The following is a 19646-nucleotide window of genomic DNA, read 5'->3' as shown; positions in this document are numbered from 1 at the left end:
ATATATATATATATATATATATATATATATATAAATAAAATAACCTTGAGAACTAAAATTGATCAAGACAAAGGGGAGAAGTACTCCAAACCGTACCCATGGACCATACTAAGACCTAGTATTCTAGTAACCCTAACAATCACATGCTCCATGGTTTATTAATCGCCTAACATGATGTATAATAATACCGTTAACTGTATGAATAAAATTAACACAATCTTAAACAATTTTAAAACAAATTCATATTTCTTACAACTACTAGTAATAAGCGAGTTTAGAACTAGTATGAACAAGACTTAATCAAATACACGACAAATTCGAATCTAAATTAAAATTAATTAAATCGACATATATTCGCTTCGCTATCACCCCTATTTGTGACAATTGTTGTCCGATAAACAAACATATGGATCATAAATAGGGGTCAATCTTATTCTTGGTGGTTTGTGGGCTTAGCTAGCTTGCACTATATCAAGGTGCTGTTTCATCGTCATCACTTCAATTTCACTGGACTTAATCTCCGCTATTCATTATTTTAATCCATTAATTAATCTGTTTTAAGTCCAATTGCTACAGTAAACCTTATTTGCACAGAAATTTTTTAACACTATATTAAATAATTAAATTGTTCCAAAAGAGATTACATACCGAATTGATAGATTATTAGTCTTATATTAAAATATTATAAATTTAATTTTTATCGTCAATACATTTTCAATTAATTTCGTCACATAATTGTGTGTTACGATTATTATTCTGAAATAGTGGTATTGCTGTAGAGTGTTGACGATACAGTGGCTAAGATTTTCGATCTCCACAAGTAGTCAAGTTGACGTAAAAATAAAATAAAATTAATTTATATAAAAAAATAAAAAACCTCGTTGGTCGGGACGAAAATTCTTGTCGGGAAAGTAATCTGAATACGATTGCCACTAAAGATATCAGAAACATGTGGATCCCACTGGAAAATCAATGTTTATTTAATGGAAATGAAATGCAAAAGAGATAACATTGATTAAAATCTCAAATCTTAGGGCACCAAGAACCAACTATTAATATAATTATAATAAAATTGAAAGTTTAAACCTTATAAATAGTTATAAAAAAATAAAAACAAAAACCTTATAAATAGTGCTGAGGAGCGAGGGGTTAGGTTTTGGACGTCTAAGCCGAGCCTCACAGTCTAGAAAATATGATAATTAAAATAAGAAAAAATTGTAGTTTTAGTCCGTATTGTTAGATGTTTTAATTTAATCTCTAATTTTTATTGTTTGAATATACCCCATAACACTTTTAAAAAGATATATAATTGAAGTTTTATAACCATTAAAAGAACAAAATTATATTAAACTTATTACTCCTTTCGTCTCATTTTATGTGTCTCATTCGGTTAACAAGATTTGACTGATGTTATTTTTAACTCAACTTTTATAATATTAGTTTTAGTATTAGTATATATAAAACTTATATATTTTGAAGTTACGTTAAAAGTACTATTAAATATAAAATTTTAAATTAAAAATTAATTAAAATATTAAACAAAATAAGCTGGAAGAAAGAGTTTGTTTGATCAATTAACAGTAAACATGACATGTAAAATGAGACAGAGAGAGTAAAACATTACCTAGTACATGGGTATTTTTAAATTTTATTAACTTTTATTCTTTATAATTTTTTCAATTTTTGTATTTCATCAGAAAAATATAGATTTGACATCGTCTTTATTTTCTCTACACTAACATATTAAAATCAAGTTTTTTTTTAATTTTATTTTACAAATGAAATATCGAGACGACTAAAGAAGATTAAAATTAAAGAAAAAAATATAAAAAAAGTATTAAAATATACATGTAATAACTGAGAATTTAATAGAGTTTAGTAGTTTTGTTACTCCGGTCCCGATGTTAAAACAACAATTAAAAAAAAAAAGGAAAATATATTGTAAGAGTAAAAAGTTAAGGGACTAAAATAACTAGAAAAGAATCATTATGTGACCAAAGTCTTTAAAATAAACACAGTATAATATTCTAATTTCGAGTGAGCAAAACACGAATTCGATTCTTATTCACATCCTAACAATATGGCCGAAATAACAAAAGATTGACTTTTTTTTAACACAACAAAATATTAACTTATAATTAGAAAATACCCAAACCAACCAGAACTGACGAAACTACGTACATCTATCTATCAACAGTGTAGTTTGTGTCGTCATTATCATTCTCTCAACAATGCTAATAATAGCAATAAAATTTGTGTCGTCATTATCATTCATTCATTCTCTCAACAATGCTAATAATAGCAATAAAACCATTAGTTTATTTTTCTATTTTAAAATTTCAGCTCATGTTCATCACCAATAATATATATGGAGTAATAAGTAATATAATCACATGCATATCCTTCTCCTATATACAGTGAATTTTGATATATATAAATCTGTTCAAATGTGATTGCGTCTTCCCGTGCAGTCGGTGCGGTTTGCACCACTCAATGTTAGGAAATACATCACTCAATATTAGAAAACGCACCACAATAAAATACACAAAAACACCAAAAAAATTACCACACATACACCCAAAATAATGCATCATAACTCCTCTGTTTCTAATGGTGCATTTGCTAACACTGTGTGATGTATATTTGCATACCTAATTGTGTGTTTTTTGGCGATGCGTACCTAATGATGCATATTTGTGTGGTGCATTTTCTAACATTGAGTGGTGTATATATTTGTATATATAGTGGTGTGACCGCACTGACCGCACGTTAAGGGCGGCCACCTGATTATGACTATATATATATATATATATATATATATATATATATATATATATATATATATATATATATATATATATATGCGCTACTTGTTAGTCAAAAGAGTATCATTCTCATGCACACAACATAAATTTTTGCTCCCTATTTAGGTGTCAAAGCCACATTATCATTCCTAGCTATATGATTACACTTTAGAAGCCGAAACGCAAACCTTTTAACCTTTTAAGAGTAATTTTACGGCGTTAATTATTATCCTTAAGTAAAGTAACTTAATTAAAGAAAAAGATATCGTACCTGATGTTGGAAAAAATTAGATAAAAATATTATTTAAAATAGTTATTTTGAGGCATAATTTTAAGTGTGATTCATTTTTTTTTATTCAGGTCAGTACAATTAGAGTTTGGTTGTTTTTAAGTGAGTTTTTTAATTAATTTGATAATATATGCTTAAAATGGATAATAAGTTAATATAAGAAATTAATTTCTCAAAATGCACCTATTTTGGTTGAGAAAAAATAGAATTGCAAAAATTTTTAAGTAGTTATTGTTTCATATTGAAAATGATATAGATTTGCATGAGTATAAATGCAATTTAACTTTTTTTAAAGATTTGAATCGTGTAACATATAGTCTTTTTCTCACACACATAAGGTACACATTAAATTGCAAAACACTTCAAACGCATGGACACTTTTATTCATTAGTATTGTAAAATTGTGAACTGGATTTTTGATAAGAATATTTTAAGTAATAGTTCTCAGGAAAAGATACATAATTCGATAATTTACTACTCACAATTAATTATGGTATCAACTAAAACTGTGTTTAGTTTAGGGATATATATGAACAAATTCAATTACATAACAAATGGTCCCGTAGCTCAGTTGGTTAGAGCGTTGGTCTTATGAGCCGAAGGTCGCGGGTTCGAGCCCCGCCGGGACCAAATTTATTTTTAAACCCACATTAATCAGGCGAAGAACGTGGGCCCGCTAAGGAACCAATAAGGAATCGAAACGTAACGTCGGCCCAGACAAAACAACATGCTCTCTCCATAATAAGAATATTTTGAATTACGGGACGGGAGGCTCAGCAAGGGGTCCCACCACAGCATGTGAAAGTGAAACTCGAATCTGAACCGTGAAACAGGAAAAGGTGGAACTGAGCAACGCTGCTGATTTGACGGAGGACGTCATACGTGTTGGAGCCCGGCGGTGGGTCACACGTCACCCGAACCTTCCCTCCCCTCTGTTCATGGGAACACCCTACTGCTTTGCATGTCACCACTAACCGACAGATATAATAGACCGGCACCGATTCGGTCATAACCAAACCGATCATCCTATAAATTGGAACTGGAACCCAAGTGTTGTCATGACTACTTGACTAGGCAAATTATGGTGACACTCGTTAAATTTTATGAGTTAGAATAATATATATTATGCTTTAGAAGAATGTGTATTATAAGTTATAAAAATATACATTACAGTAGAATGTGTGAAAAAAATTACACAAAACAACGTCGTTTTTAATCATGGTCCGCGCAAATAACTATTCACTTGAAGTCCTTTGTGTATTATACTAGGCCCGAGTTAGTTGAGGTAACGTGTTTTGATTTACAGCATTGATCGACCACTCGATCAAATGGTGAGATAGTATGTATTGTCAGACGATTACAGCAGTATATTGCAATTTGCAAGTATGGGTCAATCAATCTTTTAATTTTAAAGCATTGATCGCACAATCAAATAGTGGGATAGTATGCTTAGACGACCACATCAAGTATAGGTCAATTGATCAAATGATGAGATAGTATAAATAAGCATAGTTCAACTATTGCAAGTTATTTAGCTGAGCACATCAGATTGTTCAAGTTGTTAGGTCAATTGAATTATTCCATTCATATTTATGCCCTTTTTTTATTTGAACATTTTTCTTGCTTTCCCATTCCATGTTACCTAGGTCTGTACCCAAAAAAAATGAATTTTCTTTTCCCCAAAAATCATGCTTTTAAAAAAGGTTAATTGAATAATTTTTTTTAAAAAGGGGTTTAATTGTCAAAAAGATACAGCACCTAAACTCAACGAAATTAGGGGATTCTCTCTGCGTCACCTTCCACCAAATGAAGACTGATTCCTAAACTCGAAGAAGAAAAAAGAAAAAGGAAAGAACAAAGAAGCTGTGGATTCAAAAAAGTAACTGAAATGTTAATTCCTCAGGGCCCATGCCCCCACCTAAGTCGCTTTCCCAGTTGGATTAGTTCAATCTGACCACAAACTCATTACTCCAACCTTCTCCACTTTCCCCAAGTGCTTAAACTGGTTTACACCTAATAATCTTGATTTATCATATAATCTATTACTCTATGTAAATCACCAGATCAGAGTTTCTACATATCCTCACTAGGTTTTAGGTACACTTAGTGTGATTCGGAAGAACACAAAATCATTCAAGAAAAGGGTGGCATCATTAAAGGAGAGCAAGAGCATTAACATTTAAAAAAAAATGGATGTATAAGCTAGGCAGAAGCTTTTTAAATGTATTATATAACTCAACGACAAGAAGTAACAACACAACATTCCTGGGATTGTTACAAACAGATTTGTTGTCAAAGCTAGTACGAGGGCATGCACAACCACCAATTGATGGTGGAATTCTTCGAGTTAGACAGGAACCCCACGAGGGGGAGACATATATTGGAGAACTAGGGACAACTATATTACAAAGCAAAATGTGACAGCTTAGCCTTAGGGTATGTGACTTTGTGGTAGGCAATTGATTAGGAAGCATTGTGGCCCTTCTCTTACTCGTTTAGCTTGCAAATGTCAATGAACTTTTGTACTGCATTGCGGTACTGGGTTCCCTACAATGAAATCATGCGCCAACACCACGTTCAGACATGAGAGATGAGACATCATATACATAGCTATCTAGGATTTTGATGGCCTATAGTACTAACAGCGACAAAGTTGGAATGGGCAAGTATTAAAGGGGTTGGGGATCATGTCGTAGCCCGTATGATGACAAAATATGTAGAGAATTATAGATCCATTAATAAAGTATATAAAAGCTTACCTCCCAGTAAAGTTGTTTACAGTCCATGCACTGCCAGAACTCCAAGTTCTTGTTAAATAGGCACTTTGGAATCACCTGAAAGCCCTTGGCAGCTTCGACAGCCTCTTCAGTTGTCAGAGGTTTCTGGATGAATCTACCATTGCATTTAGTGCACCTAGACATCAGTTGATCCTCAGAAATTTCCAATTTAAATGTTTCTATCACCTGCAAAATACAGGTGGGGTGTCTGTAGCTTCATCATTACAGCCATACAACTCATTGAATTGCACAGTGGATGGGGGCAAGTGGAGTATACCTCAATAAGTTGTTCATTTTTAAGAAGACTCTTCACCCTGTATACTTGATTTTCTATGAGATAGCCATGCCTCAGAAGTTTGGCATCTCGTGTTACTAGTACCCTTTTCTCCTTAGATGCTTGTTCAATTAAATCCCTGATCACAAGAACATAACGTAATAACGACACTGTCAAGCAGCAAATATATGTCGACTAAACAAATCTAATTGCAGATCAAGTTTTTGCATATTTGTATTTATTTTAAAAATTACAACCTTGTTTGAGGCTTTTTCAGAGGGGGAACAGCAGCATCAATGCCAACGCACCTTAAATGTTTTGCCAATCCTTCCACCTAAAAGATTGGAGTATTAATATTGCCTTACACAGAAATAGATTCTATTTCTCAACAAGTCAAAGGAGAACAAGAAAGCATGTGCAGACAGCCTGCCCTAGTCCTACCTGTGCGGCTGTGTGACTCAATTTCTTAAATATAAACTTCCAGCAATTTGAGAAATAGCAACCAATATAAAGTTTCATACCATCACATCGCATAGGAACTTAGGGCATCCATCACCACCCAAGGACACATCCCAAGGTGGAGGACCTTGCCAATCTTCATCACCATCTAATTGTCTAGGTTTTGCCATTAATCCTGCAGGGGGCTTTTTCCCTTTCTTCTTCGACATTTTGGGTTTCCTGTCAGAGTCGCTTAGTAAAATTTTATCACCATACTTTCTGGCAATCCAAAGGACTGCATCATCCATTTGCTTTTTTTTGGCAAACTGAACTGTAGAAGCTACTTCTTCATGAATGGTTATTCCTTGAGGAAAGTCAGTACTGATAGCTTGGACCATCTTTGTAGCTTCAATAAACTTGGCCAGCAATATGTTATCAGAACCATTTGGCATGTCGAGAATCTGCTTGAGGCCAAGATCTATTGAAGGTGACTGGAGCTTTCCAACATTGCACACAGTACTCCCTAAATTAAATTGTATGATAATGTTAACATATGTTAAAGAAAACACATGAGACAGGAAGACTGAACCATGAAGAGCTTGTTGGAAGCACATGACCTAATAAGTTTTCACTTTTCACCAGAGATGGACTTCACAGAGATCTCTTTTATACAATGATTAATGGCTCATGCTAGATCATTTAAAGGAAATCCTTATGTTTAATTTATTGGTTTTCTGTTCATAGAGATAAAGGGGGGCACAGCTAGCATTATCAGAACAACAAATATAAGCAAAAAGAGCTTTCCATTAAATTTTCACCAATCTTGAAATATATATAGATATATACGTATGCATGTATATACATATATCCCTACCCCTTCCAAAATAAATCTTCAATGATATTCAATTTTATCTATATTGCTTTCTTTCCCATATCCACTTTGATTCTCATGTGATTCATCACAAGCAGTCATACTATGTCTAGCATTTCATACAAACTCTAGATGTGTGACTATCTCCATTAAAGGAAAAGACTAGTGCTGCCATGCTCTTATTCAGCTGGCTGATAGGATCAGTAAGATGCATTGCTTTCTTAAAATGTAGCATATTCATGCATGGAAGACCAACTATGGAACTTAACAAACCAACTATATTAGCCACCCTAGCCTTGAGCACATCAAAGATTTGAATCAAGCAGAGAGAATCGACTGCAGCATAAAGCTTTTGTTCTTCTGTGAGAGGACGTTGTGACCAATCACTGCATTGGAGTTCCTGCAATTGAAGGGCACATCATAGAGAGGACCTACATGAAGGGAATAAAATTCTATGCCTAACTTTTGTGCTATATTTAGTGGATATAAAGTGGGAGGAAGAAAATGGATAATAAAATATGAGGAAAAGGAAAATAAAGAAGAAATTTGTGGTTGGATGAAATGAAAGAAAATGGGAGGAAATGGGGAGAGAGTGAGAAATAGTATACATTGAGAGGCAGGTATCGAAATAAGAAAAAAAAAAAAATTGCCCTCATTTTCTTCCCATTTTGGGAGGAAAAATATTTGATGGGATGAAGAGATTATTTTCTCCTCATTTCATTTCACTTCCATTTTCTTAGGATTCAAACAAGAGAAACTAAAAGTTTCTACTCCATTTTTCTTTCCTCCCATTTCCACCATCCAAAGAAACTATGAGGATGAACATCATATGAACTCCCATACCACAAACCTTTGAAAGAGATATGCCCAACACTTCCTGGCAGATTGCTGCTAAACTCTTGGATTGCTTAGGTAACCTTCTTCCTTGATGCATGTGTTGTAGGTAGCTATATATGCTTGTAATATCTAGAAAAGGTTCCACCTAGTCACCAATGATTCGCTAGCACAATCAAATTTTAAGCACCATAAGGATTTCAATCAGAATTTCATAAGCTCATCATATATGTCTGTTGCATTACAGTTCAAGTTATACTGATAACTCCAGATTGCTTCAAAATGACAACATTAACTGAACTAACTCAAATTGATTTCATAATGTACACTTGACACAATGCCACACAATTGGACTTCCACTATATTCAGAAAAGCAGTTTATGGGAACGACTATCCTACATTTTGGAAAGTTAAACAGACATAAGTAGTATAATGCAAACAAATCAACAAAACAATCAACTTAAAACTAAATGTAAAAACAATAATCTGAAAATGCAGCATTGAAGTCATTGTGGAGATACTAATCAGACAAACTTTGAAGTTTTTATACAAATACAATATCAGGAGAGAAATTGAATAGAGAGATTCAGAAGTATAAATAGAAATATTGCAGAACTTACCCTATCGAAACCAGGCTCGCAGCCCTGCGAGCAGAAGGTGGACGACAAGTAGACCAGGTCTTGTTTGAACCGAAATCCTAATTTCAGAATATTAGGCGAGACAAACGCGTCCCTAAGAATCTCGTAGATTGATGGGAGAGGGATAGCTGAGAGGTCGAGAAGGAAAACCGGTGGTGAGTTGTTCGAGACATGAGCATCTTCGTCGTCGTCGCCGTCGACCTGGCAGGCGATTTGGAGGATAGAGACCGTCGGAAAGGAGGACTGCTGAGTGCGGACGGGCTTCCATTCGGCGTCGAGACCGATGACCGATGAACGGGTCAATGCCCGAGTTAGAAGGGTGAACTCGGGCGAGTTGGTAGAGGAAACAAAGTGTATGCTGGGTGAAAGATCCATGGACCGGACTCCGGAGTGCGCAATCGTACTATGGTAGAATATTAGAAATGGGTGGGAAAAGAAAATCGGACGGACCAAAAAACCCCTAATACATAATTAAAGTGCGTAAAATATAGATGAACAGAGATACTATAATATAATTGAGTCAGTAATATTTTAAAAAATAAATAAATTATTAAACTATCATTAATCATGATCACGGTTCAATTCCAGTTCCAAATCGACGATTCTCTTTCAGGTACGGTTCCAATTACGGCTTGGTCATTCAATTTTTCAATGATCATAGTAATTTAGTAGTAGATTCATTGTATGTAATGCAACATTCCGAAACCCCGCCAATCATTATGGTGCAAATCGTAATATGTGGACCACGAAAAAAAATATAAAAAATACATTATTTTAACTTATAAAATATATTATTTTAATACATAAAATACATTATGTATATTCCTAAAATATATTAATTTTATCTAAAAATTTTATTATTCTAATACATAAATTACATTATATATTATTCTAATTCATAAAATATATTATTCTAGCAAAAAGACATAAAGTACATTATTTTGACTCATAAAAATATTATATTACATTAAAATTTTTATTATTCTAACACATATAAAATACTTTATTCTGATTTATAAAATATATTATATTATTTTTTTTAAAGCAAAAAAATGAATATTATAAAGTAATATAATATTCTATCACGAACATAAAACAATAATTTTCTTTTTAATACAAATAATCTATTACATTGTAGTATTTGTTCATACAATAGAGTCACTACCTGCCATCTGAGCACACTTTGACATTAATTTTTATTTTTAATATCAACGTCCGTTTTAGACAGCGGTCCTGTTGTCAAAACCCCGATTCCCCGCACCACCAGCTTCGTCGACACTCCGCGTATCGAATCTCCGCGTATCTGCAACAATGGCGTCTTCAACAACGTCAGAAGTCGTGCTTAGGAAAAGAACCCAACTCTCAAAGCGGCTGTCTTTGAAATCCTCGCCGCGTAAGCCACCGAAATCCGGCCCAAAAGACGGCGATTACTCCGACGTGTGCTGCGAGGAATGCGGCTCCGGCGAGCGCGAAGATGAGCTGCTGCTTTGCGACAAATGCGATCGTGGGTTTCACCTGTTCTGCCTCAGGCCCGTTATCGCGTCGGTGCCCGAGGGCTCTTGGATATGCCCTTCTTGCTCCAACATCAAGAATGTCGCCAGTATGTTTACGGCTTCTATTATTTCATCCGTTTTCGATTTCTTTCATGTTTCTCAGAAAATGAGCTTCTGTAGCTTCTCTTTTACTGAACAGTGATTTCTTGGTCTTTTATAATTGATATGGGATTGAAATTTTTGTTTATAATTAAATGATAATGATTAGAGATACCCCATTCTTCATTTGAGATTGCCAGAGTTCATGCTCAGCTCATTAACTAAAATTTGGGGTCTATTCCATCAATTATGTTTCTTTGTGGGACAAGTGTTTGAGGTCTGACTCATACTTAACTCGGAACTCTAGATGATTTATTGGTCTAAGGAGCAGTATGAGTACCATGAACTGTATGTGCTATATAATGAACATCTTGTATCTCATCAATTCAGGTTTATATTAGGCACAGAGTCATTGAATAACTTCTAGTTATTCAGTCCAACCAGACTACTTAACAAGCCTAGTAAACTTGCAGTATAAGGCCCTAATATATAATATATATTATTAGGGAAAAGCTTACATTTTTAGCTTCTCAATGATGTTTGTTATTGTGACAATATGCAGAGTTTCCCCTCATCCAGACAAAGATTGTTGATTTCTTCTGTATTCAGAAGTCATCAGAATCAATAGACAAACTTAGCCAAGGTATATAAAAGCCAAAAGGCATGTTTTGTGGTCATTTCTTTTTTATTTTAGTTGTTCTTCTGGTCCCAAATTTGACTATATAAGTTTCCTCAGGGAGCCAAAAGAAGCGAAAACGAAGTAGTGGCTTGGGGAGGTCAAAGAAGAGGAGAAAGTTATTGGCTTTCAATCCAACCAGGGACCCCACCAGGAGATTGGAACAAATGGCATCTCTAGCAACCGCTTTGACTGCAGCTGGAGCAGAGTTCAGTAATGAGCTTACTTATATTTCGGGTGTGGCACCGAGGGAAGCAAATCGTGCTGCATTGGAGCGAGAAGGAATGCAGGTATAGTTGAGTATAACCCGCGTTGTTTCAATTGGACTGCATACCTGACTTGATTAAAGCTGGTCAGAAATCTTGCAATTTTATTTTTTTTTTGAAGATAAACGTAGCTATTCCATTAATTCATAACATAAAACGTTTACATCAACGATCAATGAAATGGTAAACCATTCCTTACAGTCGGACATAGAAACAACTTTTCTAAGTATGCTATAGAAAACTTGAATCGCAGACTGTTTCATAACTAGGAAGCTATGTTCCTTCAAGGAACTTAAAGCTTCATCAAAGATCTGGGTCTTCATCATCATTCTTTTTTGCTCGCCCAGGATAAGATCAACACTTGCCGAAACCAAACTAAACGATTTATGCTAATGATAATGAAAAGCTCCTGAAAGTAACGAGAGGAAAAAGCCCGTGAAAGTAACGAGAGGGAAACACAATAATAGAGAAAATAAAAAGTGGTAAAGCCAAAGTAGGGTTGGGAGTTCAAGATTACCAACACAAACCCCAATACCTACCTACTATTATTTTATTCAAAGGGAAAGAAAACGGAAGAAGAAGATCTGTAGCGGTGGTCGGAGGCGGACGGAGCTGCGACGGTGGTCGGGGCGGAAGAAGAGCGAGAGTAAACGTAGAAGGTGACCAAAACCGCCGGCTCAAAGCTCCATTAGAGCTCCGGCCGGAGGCCGGCGGTGGAAGCCGAAGTTGAGCAGCAGAGAAAAGCTTTTTGTTTTAGAGAGAAAAGGGAGGCAGCGAAAATCTTGCAATTTGATCCTCTAGAACTTGGTATTCGTGTTAACTTTGTCCAGGAGACTTGTGCGTATTGTTTGAATGGATTTTGCCAGTGAGCGTTCCTCGTTCATATATGCTTTATGTTGCCAGTTAGTTATATTCCAAGTTTTGTTTACAACTGGAGGATGAGGGAGTTTATTGGACTGATAGAGGCAATTTCTAAGAATGCTTTGTAGAGGACTACCATCTAAAAGATGAAATAGGAAGAGGGCATTTGTACAAAATTGCCTTTAAAAAATCCATGATTAGCTGTTCCTAGATTGTCTAGAAAACTAAAGCGTCTGTCAATTTCAGGTATTACCCAAAGAAGATGCTGAAACCTTAAATCTGTGCAAGATCATGATAGAACGAGGTGAATGGCCACCTCTGATGGTGGTTTTTGACCCCATAGAAGGGTGAGTATAGTTTCAATTTATAAATTTCCAGCTTCATACCACATTCATCTTTCGAAAATCCATCATATATATGCTCATATTATTACAACAGGTTCACTGTAGAAGCTGATCGGTTCATTAGAGACTTAACCATAATAACGGAGTACGTTGGTGATGTTGATTACTTGAAGAATTGTGAAAATGACAATGGAGATAGCATGATGACTCTTCTACATGCTGCTGATCCTTCAAAATCGCTTGTCATCTGCCCCGATAAGCGCAGTAACATAGCTCGCTTTATCAATGGCATCAACAATCATTCACCGTATGCTCTTCCTTTTACACAATCTGTCGGCTTTCTTTATATTCACCATTGCACTTCAGCTCCATGTTAGGCCTTCTCTTTATGATTTCAACATTATCAGAAAGGAGGGGTAACCCACTAACCCCAGCCAAAATGACCAAGGATACAAACTTGTAATCACAAGGTCATGAGTTCGAATCTCATCCTCCTTGGTTTGAGCCGGTCAACTGTGGGCAACCTAGACTGGTTTACTTCCTCGTGGTCATTTGATGGCTACGGTCACAAGGCAGGGTTTACCTAGTGTACACTCTGGGTAGTGGCTGCGGGTTTCCCTCGTCACCCCGAAAAAACAGTATCAGAAAGGATTGTGACTAGGCTAACCAGTGTTTGGAAACACTTCCACTGCAGGGATGGTAGGAAGAAACAGAACGTAAAATGCGTGAGATTTGATGTAAATGGGGAATGCAGAGTTCTATTGATAGCAAGCAGAGACATTGCAAAGGGGGAAAGGCTATACTATGATTACAATGGATATGAGAATGAGTATCCAACTGAGCACTTTGTCTGACCTCACAGGACAATCCAATTGGGCTGTTCTTCACATTTTGGTAGCTGACTAATGTAACACCTCAGGGTCTTCCTCCATTGTTTAAAGCTAATTTATCAATTGAAGCAAGGATAAAATATCCCAGTTTTGTTGTATATCTGTTCTTGGCCTTATATTGTACAAGCACATTAATTGAACTAAGGATAAAATATCCCAGTTTTGTTGGATCTCTATTCTTGGCCTTACATTGTACAAGCACATTAATTGAACTAAGGATAAAATATCCCAGTTTTGTTGGATCTCTATTCTTGGCCTTACATTGTACAAGCACATCAATTGAACTAAGGATAGAATATCCATGTTTTGTTGTATCTCTATTCTTCACCTTACATTGTACAAGCACATCAATTGAACTAAGGATAGAATATCCATGTTTTGTTGTATCTCTATTCTTGGCCTTATTCCTTGATTTCTCAATTCAATCCCCCATGAAATTCCCAATTACCTATGTTTAGAGACCTTTGTTCTTTTCAGACTGGCTTGAGGCCTTCGTTCTTTTCAGATGTTGAATCGATGGCTTTGTTCTTTTCAGAGTTGGCTTGATGTTTTTGTTCTTTTCCGACGTTAGAGCAACCACAATAGTGGTTTTTGCTTAGTTTTTGAGGAGATTTTAGCTGAAGTGGAAGAGAGAGAAGGATTGAAGGTTTCCTGCAAGAACTTGGTTTTTGTCTTTGAAGTGGGCCCACCACAGCTCAATAACAACGTCATTGGTCGTGTGAAACACAACAACCGCGCTCAACCGGGCACGTTACCTTAGTTTAAAAATAAAAAAATTGAAAACTAATTTTTCTTTTTTTTTTTTTATCTCCTACTTGGTATCTTAAAATTTGTGTAAAAACCAACTATTGAAGATGCTATTAGCTTGAGAATTTTGTTATTTTCATATGTTGAATTGATATGACCTACATTCATGTAGCTTACGGAGTACGGAGTATTTTTTTTTGTCTCGGGAGGAGAAAAAATATACTGAGACCTCTCATTCAAACACGCATTTATATAGGACTATGACAATGTAAGAAAATCCCTCCAATTTTTTAATTATAAATTTATATGCTTTTTTATATATACGAGTACTAATTTTAATGGAAATAAAAAATATATAGGTTTTTTTTTTTGTTTGTTTTTAAATATCTAAAGTTGGTTCAGACTGTAGGGAGGAGGTCTCCTAATCCCACTGTTTCATCCACAATGTTCGATCACATATGTCAAATATGTGATCTTATTAATTATCGTTACTTGACTCTACCCCGACCGTTAAACGCTAACTGTCACTAACATGGTTTTAAACAAACAAATGTAACCCAAAAAAAAAAATTAGTACCCAAAGTGACAAGGCAATGGCCGGAAAAATGACGAAGGTGGTGGTTTACACGGTAGCCGCCGCCTTCGTCATCCTCTTACTCTCACAGGATCACAATAAACTATTTCGCAAAGATTACAGCCCCCGCGGGCTGAGCCGCCGTCTCGGCACCCAGCCGTCGGCTCCTCTGATTTTCGACCCCATCGTTGCCCGGAGAAAAGGGTTCGCGAATCCCGAGAAATCCGAGGACGATGACCGTTATTTTAATGATAAAGGCCGGTTGGATACTGGGCTAAGGTTGATGGTGTTGTTCCCCATTTTGGATAAAGATCCTCGTGATGGATTCGTGGATACTAAGGAACTGGAATATTGGAATACCCAACAGGCTATTAGCCGGTTGAATTATAGGACGCAGAGAGAATTGTTGTTGCGCGATAAGGATGGGGATGGGTCTGTTTCGTTCTCTGAATACCTTCCGCAATTCACTGATGAAGATATGGGTATGTACGTGATTTTGTTTTTTTTTGTTTTTAAGGAATTCGTGTTCTTGGTCTTATGATGTTTAACGAGATCCGGGTTCGAACAGAGAGGAATGAGACTGGGCATGGAGGCGCCGGATGGTGGATGATACAATTCAAGAACGCTGATGTTGATCGGAATGGAACTCTCAACCTCTACGAATTCAGAGAGTAATGTCACCATTTCCCTTTACCCATTTTGCCAAGTTGAAATCTCTCACCTCAGTCCCACATTACTTGTGGAGGTAGTAAATCATGATAGCTCAATTATGTTCAATTATCCATTAAGTGGGAAGACCAATATTTGAAACACCATATTTGGTGTGTCTCCCACATCCGCTGTATAGGCATCTTTATTCATAATTGTTACTTAAGAACCAATTAAGTTCTTATTAAGAAAGTAGTTATGAACAGATACTGCATTGTAATAGAGTCAGTAGTATTCAAAAAAGAACCAATTAAGTTATTCATACAGGTTTCTTTTACCCTCTACCATTTGTGCCCACAAAATGTGAAATCCCCCCACCCACACTCCTACCTGATAGGATTTGTGGAGTTGATAAATCAATATGATTCAGCCATGGTTATAGTAAGAGCTAGTCGGACAGAGGAGAGCCTAGACGGTCTAGGCGGGCGCCTATGCGACTAACTAAAAAAATAGTGCAAAAATAGTACACGTGTGTGGGTGTATATATGTCATATTACACACACACATATATATATATATATAATGAAAAAAATAGGAAGGTTGACCAACGAGATTAATCCAATTCTCAATTGAAATGGACGATTTAACTCAGTCAAGTTAGATGCCAGGCGGCCGGTAGCCTAGGAAGGAAATCGTCACAGTTTAGGGGTGTCTAGACCGATTTTTGTAACAGTGGATTCAACGGCCCATTATGTGAGAGGATTTCCACCCAATTTTGATCTTGTGTTTTTATTTACAATTTGCTATATAGGAACCAACCGAGCTACTAGGGCGGACTATCTTTACCCTTTACCTTTTTGCTTATGTTAAATGCCAATATGCCATGCATGCTGTTTAATCAATTATTGGGATTGGATCAAAATCCTTTTGCAGTTTTCTGCATCCAGAAGACACCAGAAACGACAACATTAGGAGATGGTTGTTGACGGAGAAGTTAAGGTCAGTTTGGTTTCTCCAATGTTATTATATATATTGTCCGGTAGGTAACATCAACGGATCAAAATTCTGATACAATAATCATCATAACAGGCAGATGGATGTTGACAAAGATCATAGGCTCTCTCTGCGCGAATTTGAGAGAGGAGCTTATCAAACCTACAAGACTTACAAGGAATTCGAAACCGGTGGCAAAGATGTGCCCTCACTTGTAGAAATATTCACATTCCTCGACGCTGACAAGGACAAGTACAAGAATTATGAGACGAAACACATCATTCAATTTCCTGTCTGTCTGTCTTTCTTTCTATCTATGTCCTGATCATTTGCTCATATTTTCTTCCCAGTTTTTTGAGAGTGGAAGAACTGAAACCCATATTTCATTACTTGAACCCCGGAGAGCTCTCATATGCTAGATATTACACCACCTATCTCATCCGGGAGGTAATTTAAGTCAATTAAAGCGAAAAATTAAATTCATGATTTAGATCGTATTCTGTTGCAACTTTATAATGTACGTGCGCACAACATCTTCCAGGCCGATGACAACAAAGATGCAAGGCTAACGCTAGACGAGATGCTGAATCATGATACCTTGTTCTATGATACCATCTATGACAACGAGAAGGACGAGGACGATATATACCATGATGAGCTTTGATCTTGTGCTTTGTTCTTCCATAGTTGTTCAGACAGGCAGGCCAGGCAGGAAGAGGAAATGTTGTTTGTTAATAGGTCAAGTATACTAAAACCCTACTGATAGAATAGGGAGAAAGGGTTGAGGCAGAGGGCTTGTATAGGGACAGTGGAGAGGGATGGGGCTGCTGGGTTAGTTGTTGGGTTGAAGAAAGAAACGCTCAACAAACTTCAATTTTGCTTGTTTATGCTACTTTTAGAATTTAATTTTGTTAGGACCAAATTGTAGAGGGAGTATGCTTTAGATTTGTTTACTTACCATTTCATTGAAATTTGTTAATTTGTAAGATGTGAATAAAACAAGATTGTTCAATAGTTAATCTTGGGTACATATTGGATCTACGCAACATGTGTTATGTGATATTCTGAATGGTGATTTTTATTTAGTTGTGAAGTTCAATTAGGAAAATTGTTGATTCCTAATTAGATAGGAGGAAAACATGTATGAATCAAAGGAAGTTAGTGTACTATGAATTGTTTTATGAGTACTGGGAACATAACATGGTCGGCAATTCTTCTTGGAACTTTGCTTTCTAAGAGGATCATGATTGGGTTGAGTATGAGGAATCATTAATCGTTCGGAGAGTTGTGCATTCTTAAAATCTCAAAATGAGAGAGCCGCTTTAAAAAGAGATTAGGTGTTGTTAAATGATAAAAATGTATAATTTAGATTTTTAGTGCCAGTCAAAGTATAAAATAATTCATGCATACTGTCAATGTAGGTATAACATTGTTTCTAAATTCCAAACAAAAAAAAAAAAAAAAACTAAACGCGCCTCATGACAACTAGTTTTTTCCTATCCTATACCCCATTCATATCCTTCCTCCAATTGGATCTCGTGCACGGGTAACTCCTCATCGGAGGATGCACCCATGTATGAGAGTTCTTCATCTAAGTGAAGAAAACTAGTACATGACTACCATTTGGCCTTAAAAGGAAGATAGAATAATGATTATATTGTTTAATTTGGTATTGTGAGAAGCATAACAATTATTACCAGAGGTCATTGAGATTTTTTTTTTCTAATAAAAATGAAGATAAAATAATGATTATATTGTTTTTAATTACCAGGAGGTGATAAAAAGACTAGAAACCAATAACAATTTGTAGACCAAAGAAAATGAATTGATGCGTAATCCAATAGTAAAACAAGCTCAAAAGACATGAGCCCCAATGAACATTCTTAATGTGTCTCAAACATGGATAACACATGTAGAATAGGATTAGCATTTGTCATAAAAGAAACATAGTGTACCATAATACCATTCTCTTGTCTCCTAATATGTCTTGAATTAGATTTACTTTACATCTATTTATATAAATAAGGATTTTATTCCATAACTTTGTAAGGCAAGATCCCTCAACCTTTGAGATAGTTAAACCAACAATCCATATAGTCGAAAATTCAAGTTTTACCAGGTACATACTTACTATATAAATATTAATACTATTTATTAATTTTAAACATAATAATAAATTAATTACAGTAAATATTATATGCTACTCCGTAATATTTATTAAAAACAATTTAAGATATTACTTGACTATAGTTACTTACATTAGTTTTATAGTATTAAAAACATATTATTATAAATGATTTTTTTTTTTGTTGTACCTGACACGCGCACACACATATATTGTAATATATTGCGACAGTAATTTAACTTAGATTAAAATATAAAGGTCAAGTAGCTTATAGTTCAATGACATCTCTGTAGCTCTTCTAAATGAGAAGTCACAAGTTCAAATTTCAGTGGAGACATTGACTCTTTGTGTTTTAGTAAGTTGAGAAAGTATGTATGAACAAATACGTTGAACAAAGAAAATTGAATCATATCAAGTAGTATCAATGCTATCGATTCTTAATTTAGATGCTTTGGGCGGATCTATGTGTAATTTTGATAGGTTCAAATTATTTTGATATGATCTAATTGAATAAATTATATTATATCAATATTATTCAAAATATTTTTAAATATTTTAACATTAACAAATATTCATTCTTAACAAATATTTAGTTTCAACAACTACATTATAATAGGGTGTACTAAAAAATAATTAAAAAATAAAGGAAAAAAACAAAAGAAGAGTTTGCGCGTGTTTAGGCATTCAACGTTGGGGCCCACCCCACAAGATTAACGGTCCTGATTTAGAACAAAGGTGGTCAGTGGTAGCAGGAGATCATTCTCGCAATAAAAATGTTATCAGAAAAATAATTGCACGCAATAGATTTACATATTCAATTCCAGCTTTACATCCGCGTCCTTCTCTCCTCTTACTTTCTCTTTCTTCCTCTCTCTCTCTCTCTCCTTTCTCTCTCCCATCTCCCCTGTTAGGGTTTCAGGCGCCGCTTTACTGTGTGCGATCTGAAAGTGCAGTCCTTGCTCTCTCACCAGCCATCATCTCGGGCCGCTTCACGTAATTTTCTCT

General features: G+C 35.4%; 4 protein-coding genes and 1 non-coding gene across 6 annotated transcripts in view; 4 read left to right on the top strand and 1 right to left on the bottom strand.

Moving 5' to 3' along the window:
* Positions 1-3649: 3649 nt before the first annotated feature.
* On the top strand, positions 3650-3723 carry TRNAI-UAU. The gene has a single exon. It is a non-coding gene; the product is annotated as a tRNA-Ile (tRNA).
* A 1566-nt stretch (positions 3724-5289) lies between these two features.
* Positions 5290-9342, bottom strand: LOC116020902 (exonuclease mut-7 homolog). 2 transcript variants are annotated; one of them, XM_031261467.1, is made up of 8 exons: positions 8908-9342; positions 8304-8435; positions 7727-7853; positions 6666-7105; positions 6402-6478; positions 6148-6283; positions 5853-6056; positions 5290-5640 (listed from the first exon to the last, which is right to left on the bottom strand). In XM_031261467.1, exons 1-8 carry the CDS (start codon positions 9298-9300, stop codon positions 5581-5583), a joined length of 1569 nt encoding a protein of 522 aa, XP_031117327.1. In that variant the 5' UTR covers positions 9301-9342; the 3' UTR covers positions 5290-5580. The 2 variants fall into 2 exon arrangements, with proteins under 2 accessions (XP_031117327.1, XP_031117328.1); XM_031261468.1 differs by lacking the exon at positions 5290-5640 and having other exon boundaries at positions 5912-6006.
* An 839-nt stretch (positions 9343-10181) lies between these two features.
* Positions 10182-13802, top strand: LOC116019143 (histone-lysine N-methyltransferase ATXR6-like). The gene is made up of 6 exons (XM_031259261.1): positions 10182-10525; positions 11080-11160; positions 11254-11483; positions 12567-12667; positions 12759-12971; positions 13359-13802. Exons 1-6 carry the CDS (start codon positions 10237-10239, stop codon positions 13516-13518), a joined length of 1074 nt encoding a protein of 357 aa, XP_031115121.1. The 5' UTR covers positions 10182-10236; the 3' UTR covers positions 13519-13802.
* A 1092-nt stretch (positions 13803-14894) lies between these two features.
* Positions 14895-17576, top strand: LOC116019144 (reticulocalbin-2). Its single transcript, XM_031259263.1, has 6 exons — positions 14895-15357; positions 15444-15546; positions 16457-16522; positions 16613-16768; positions 16867-16963; positions 17058-17576. The coding sequence occupies exons 1-6, from the start codon at positions 14895-14897 to the stop codon at positions 17178-17180; spliced, it is 1008 nt and encodes a 335-aa protein (XP_031115123.1). The 3' UTR covers positions 17181-17576.
* A 2016-nt stretch (positions 17577-19592) lies between these two features.
* LOC116019150 (importin subunit beta-1) overlaps positions 19593-19646 on the top strand; it is a 6793-nt gene continuing 6739 nt past the window's right edge. Inside the window, exon 1 of the mRNA XM_031259271.1 lies at positions 19593-19634. The gene's annotated coding sequence lies outside the window, so the exon portion shown is untranslated. The remainder of the gene's footprint in view (positions 19635-19646) is intronic.

The sequence above is a fragment of the Ipomoea triloba genome, chromosome 5 (genome assembly GCF_003576645.1).
Source record: "Ipomoea triloba cultivar NCNSP0323 chromosome 5, ASM357664v1".
In the NCBI taxonomy this organism is placed as follows: Eukaryota; Viridiplantae; Streptophyta; class Magnoliopsida; order Solanales; family Convolvulaceae; genus Ipomoea; species Ipomoea triloba.
The sequence above is the reverse complement of the archived record's forward strand: the minus strand, read 5'-3'. Positions and strand labels throughout refer to the sequence as shown.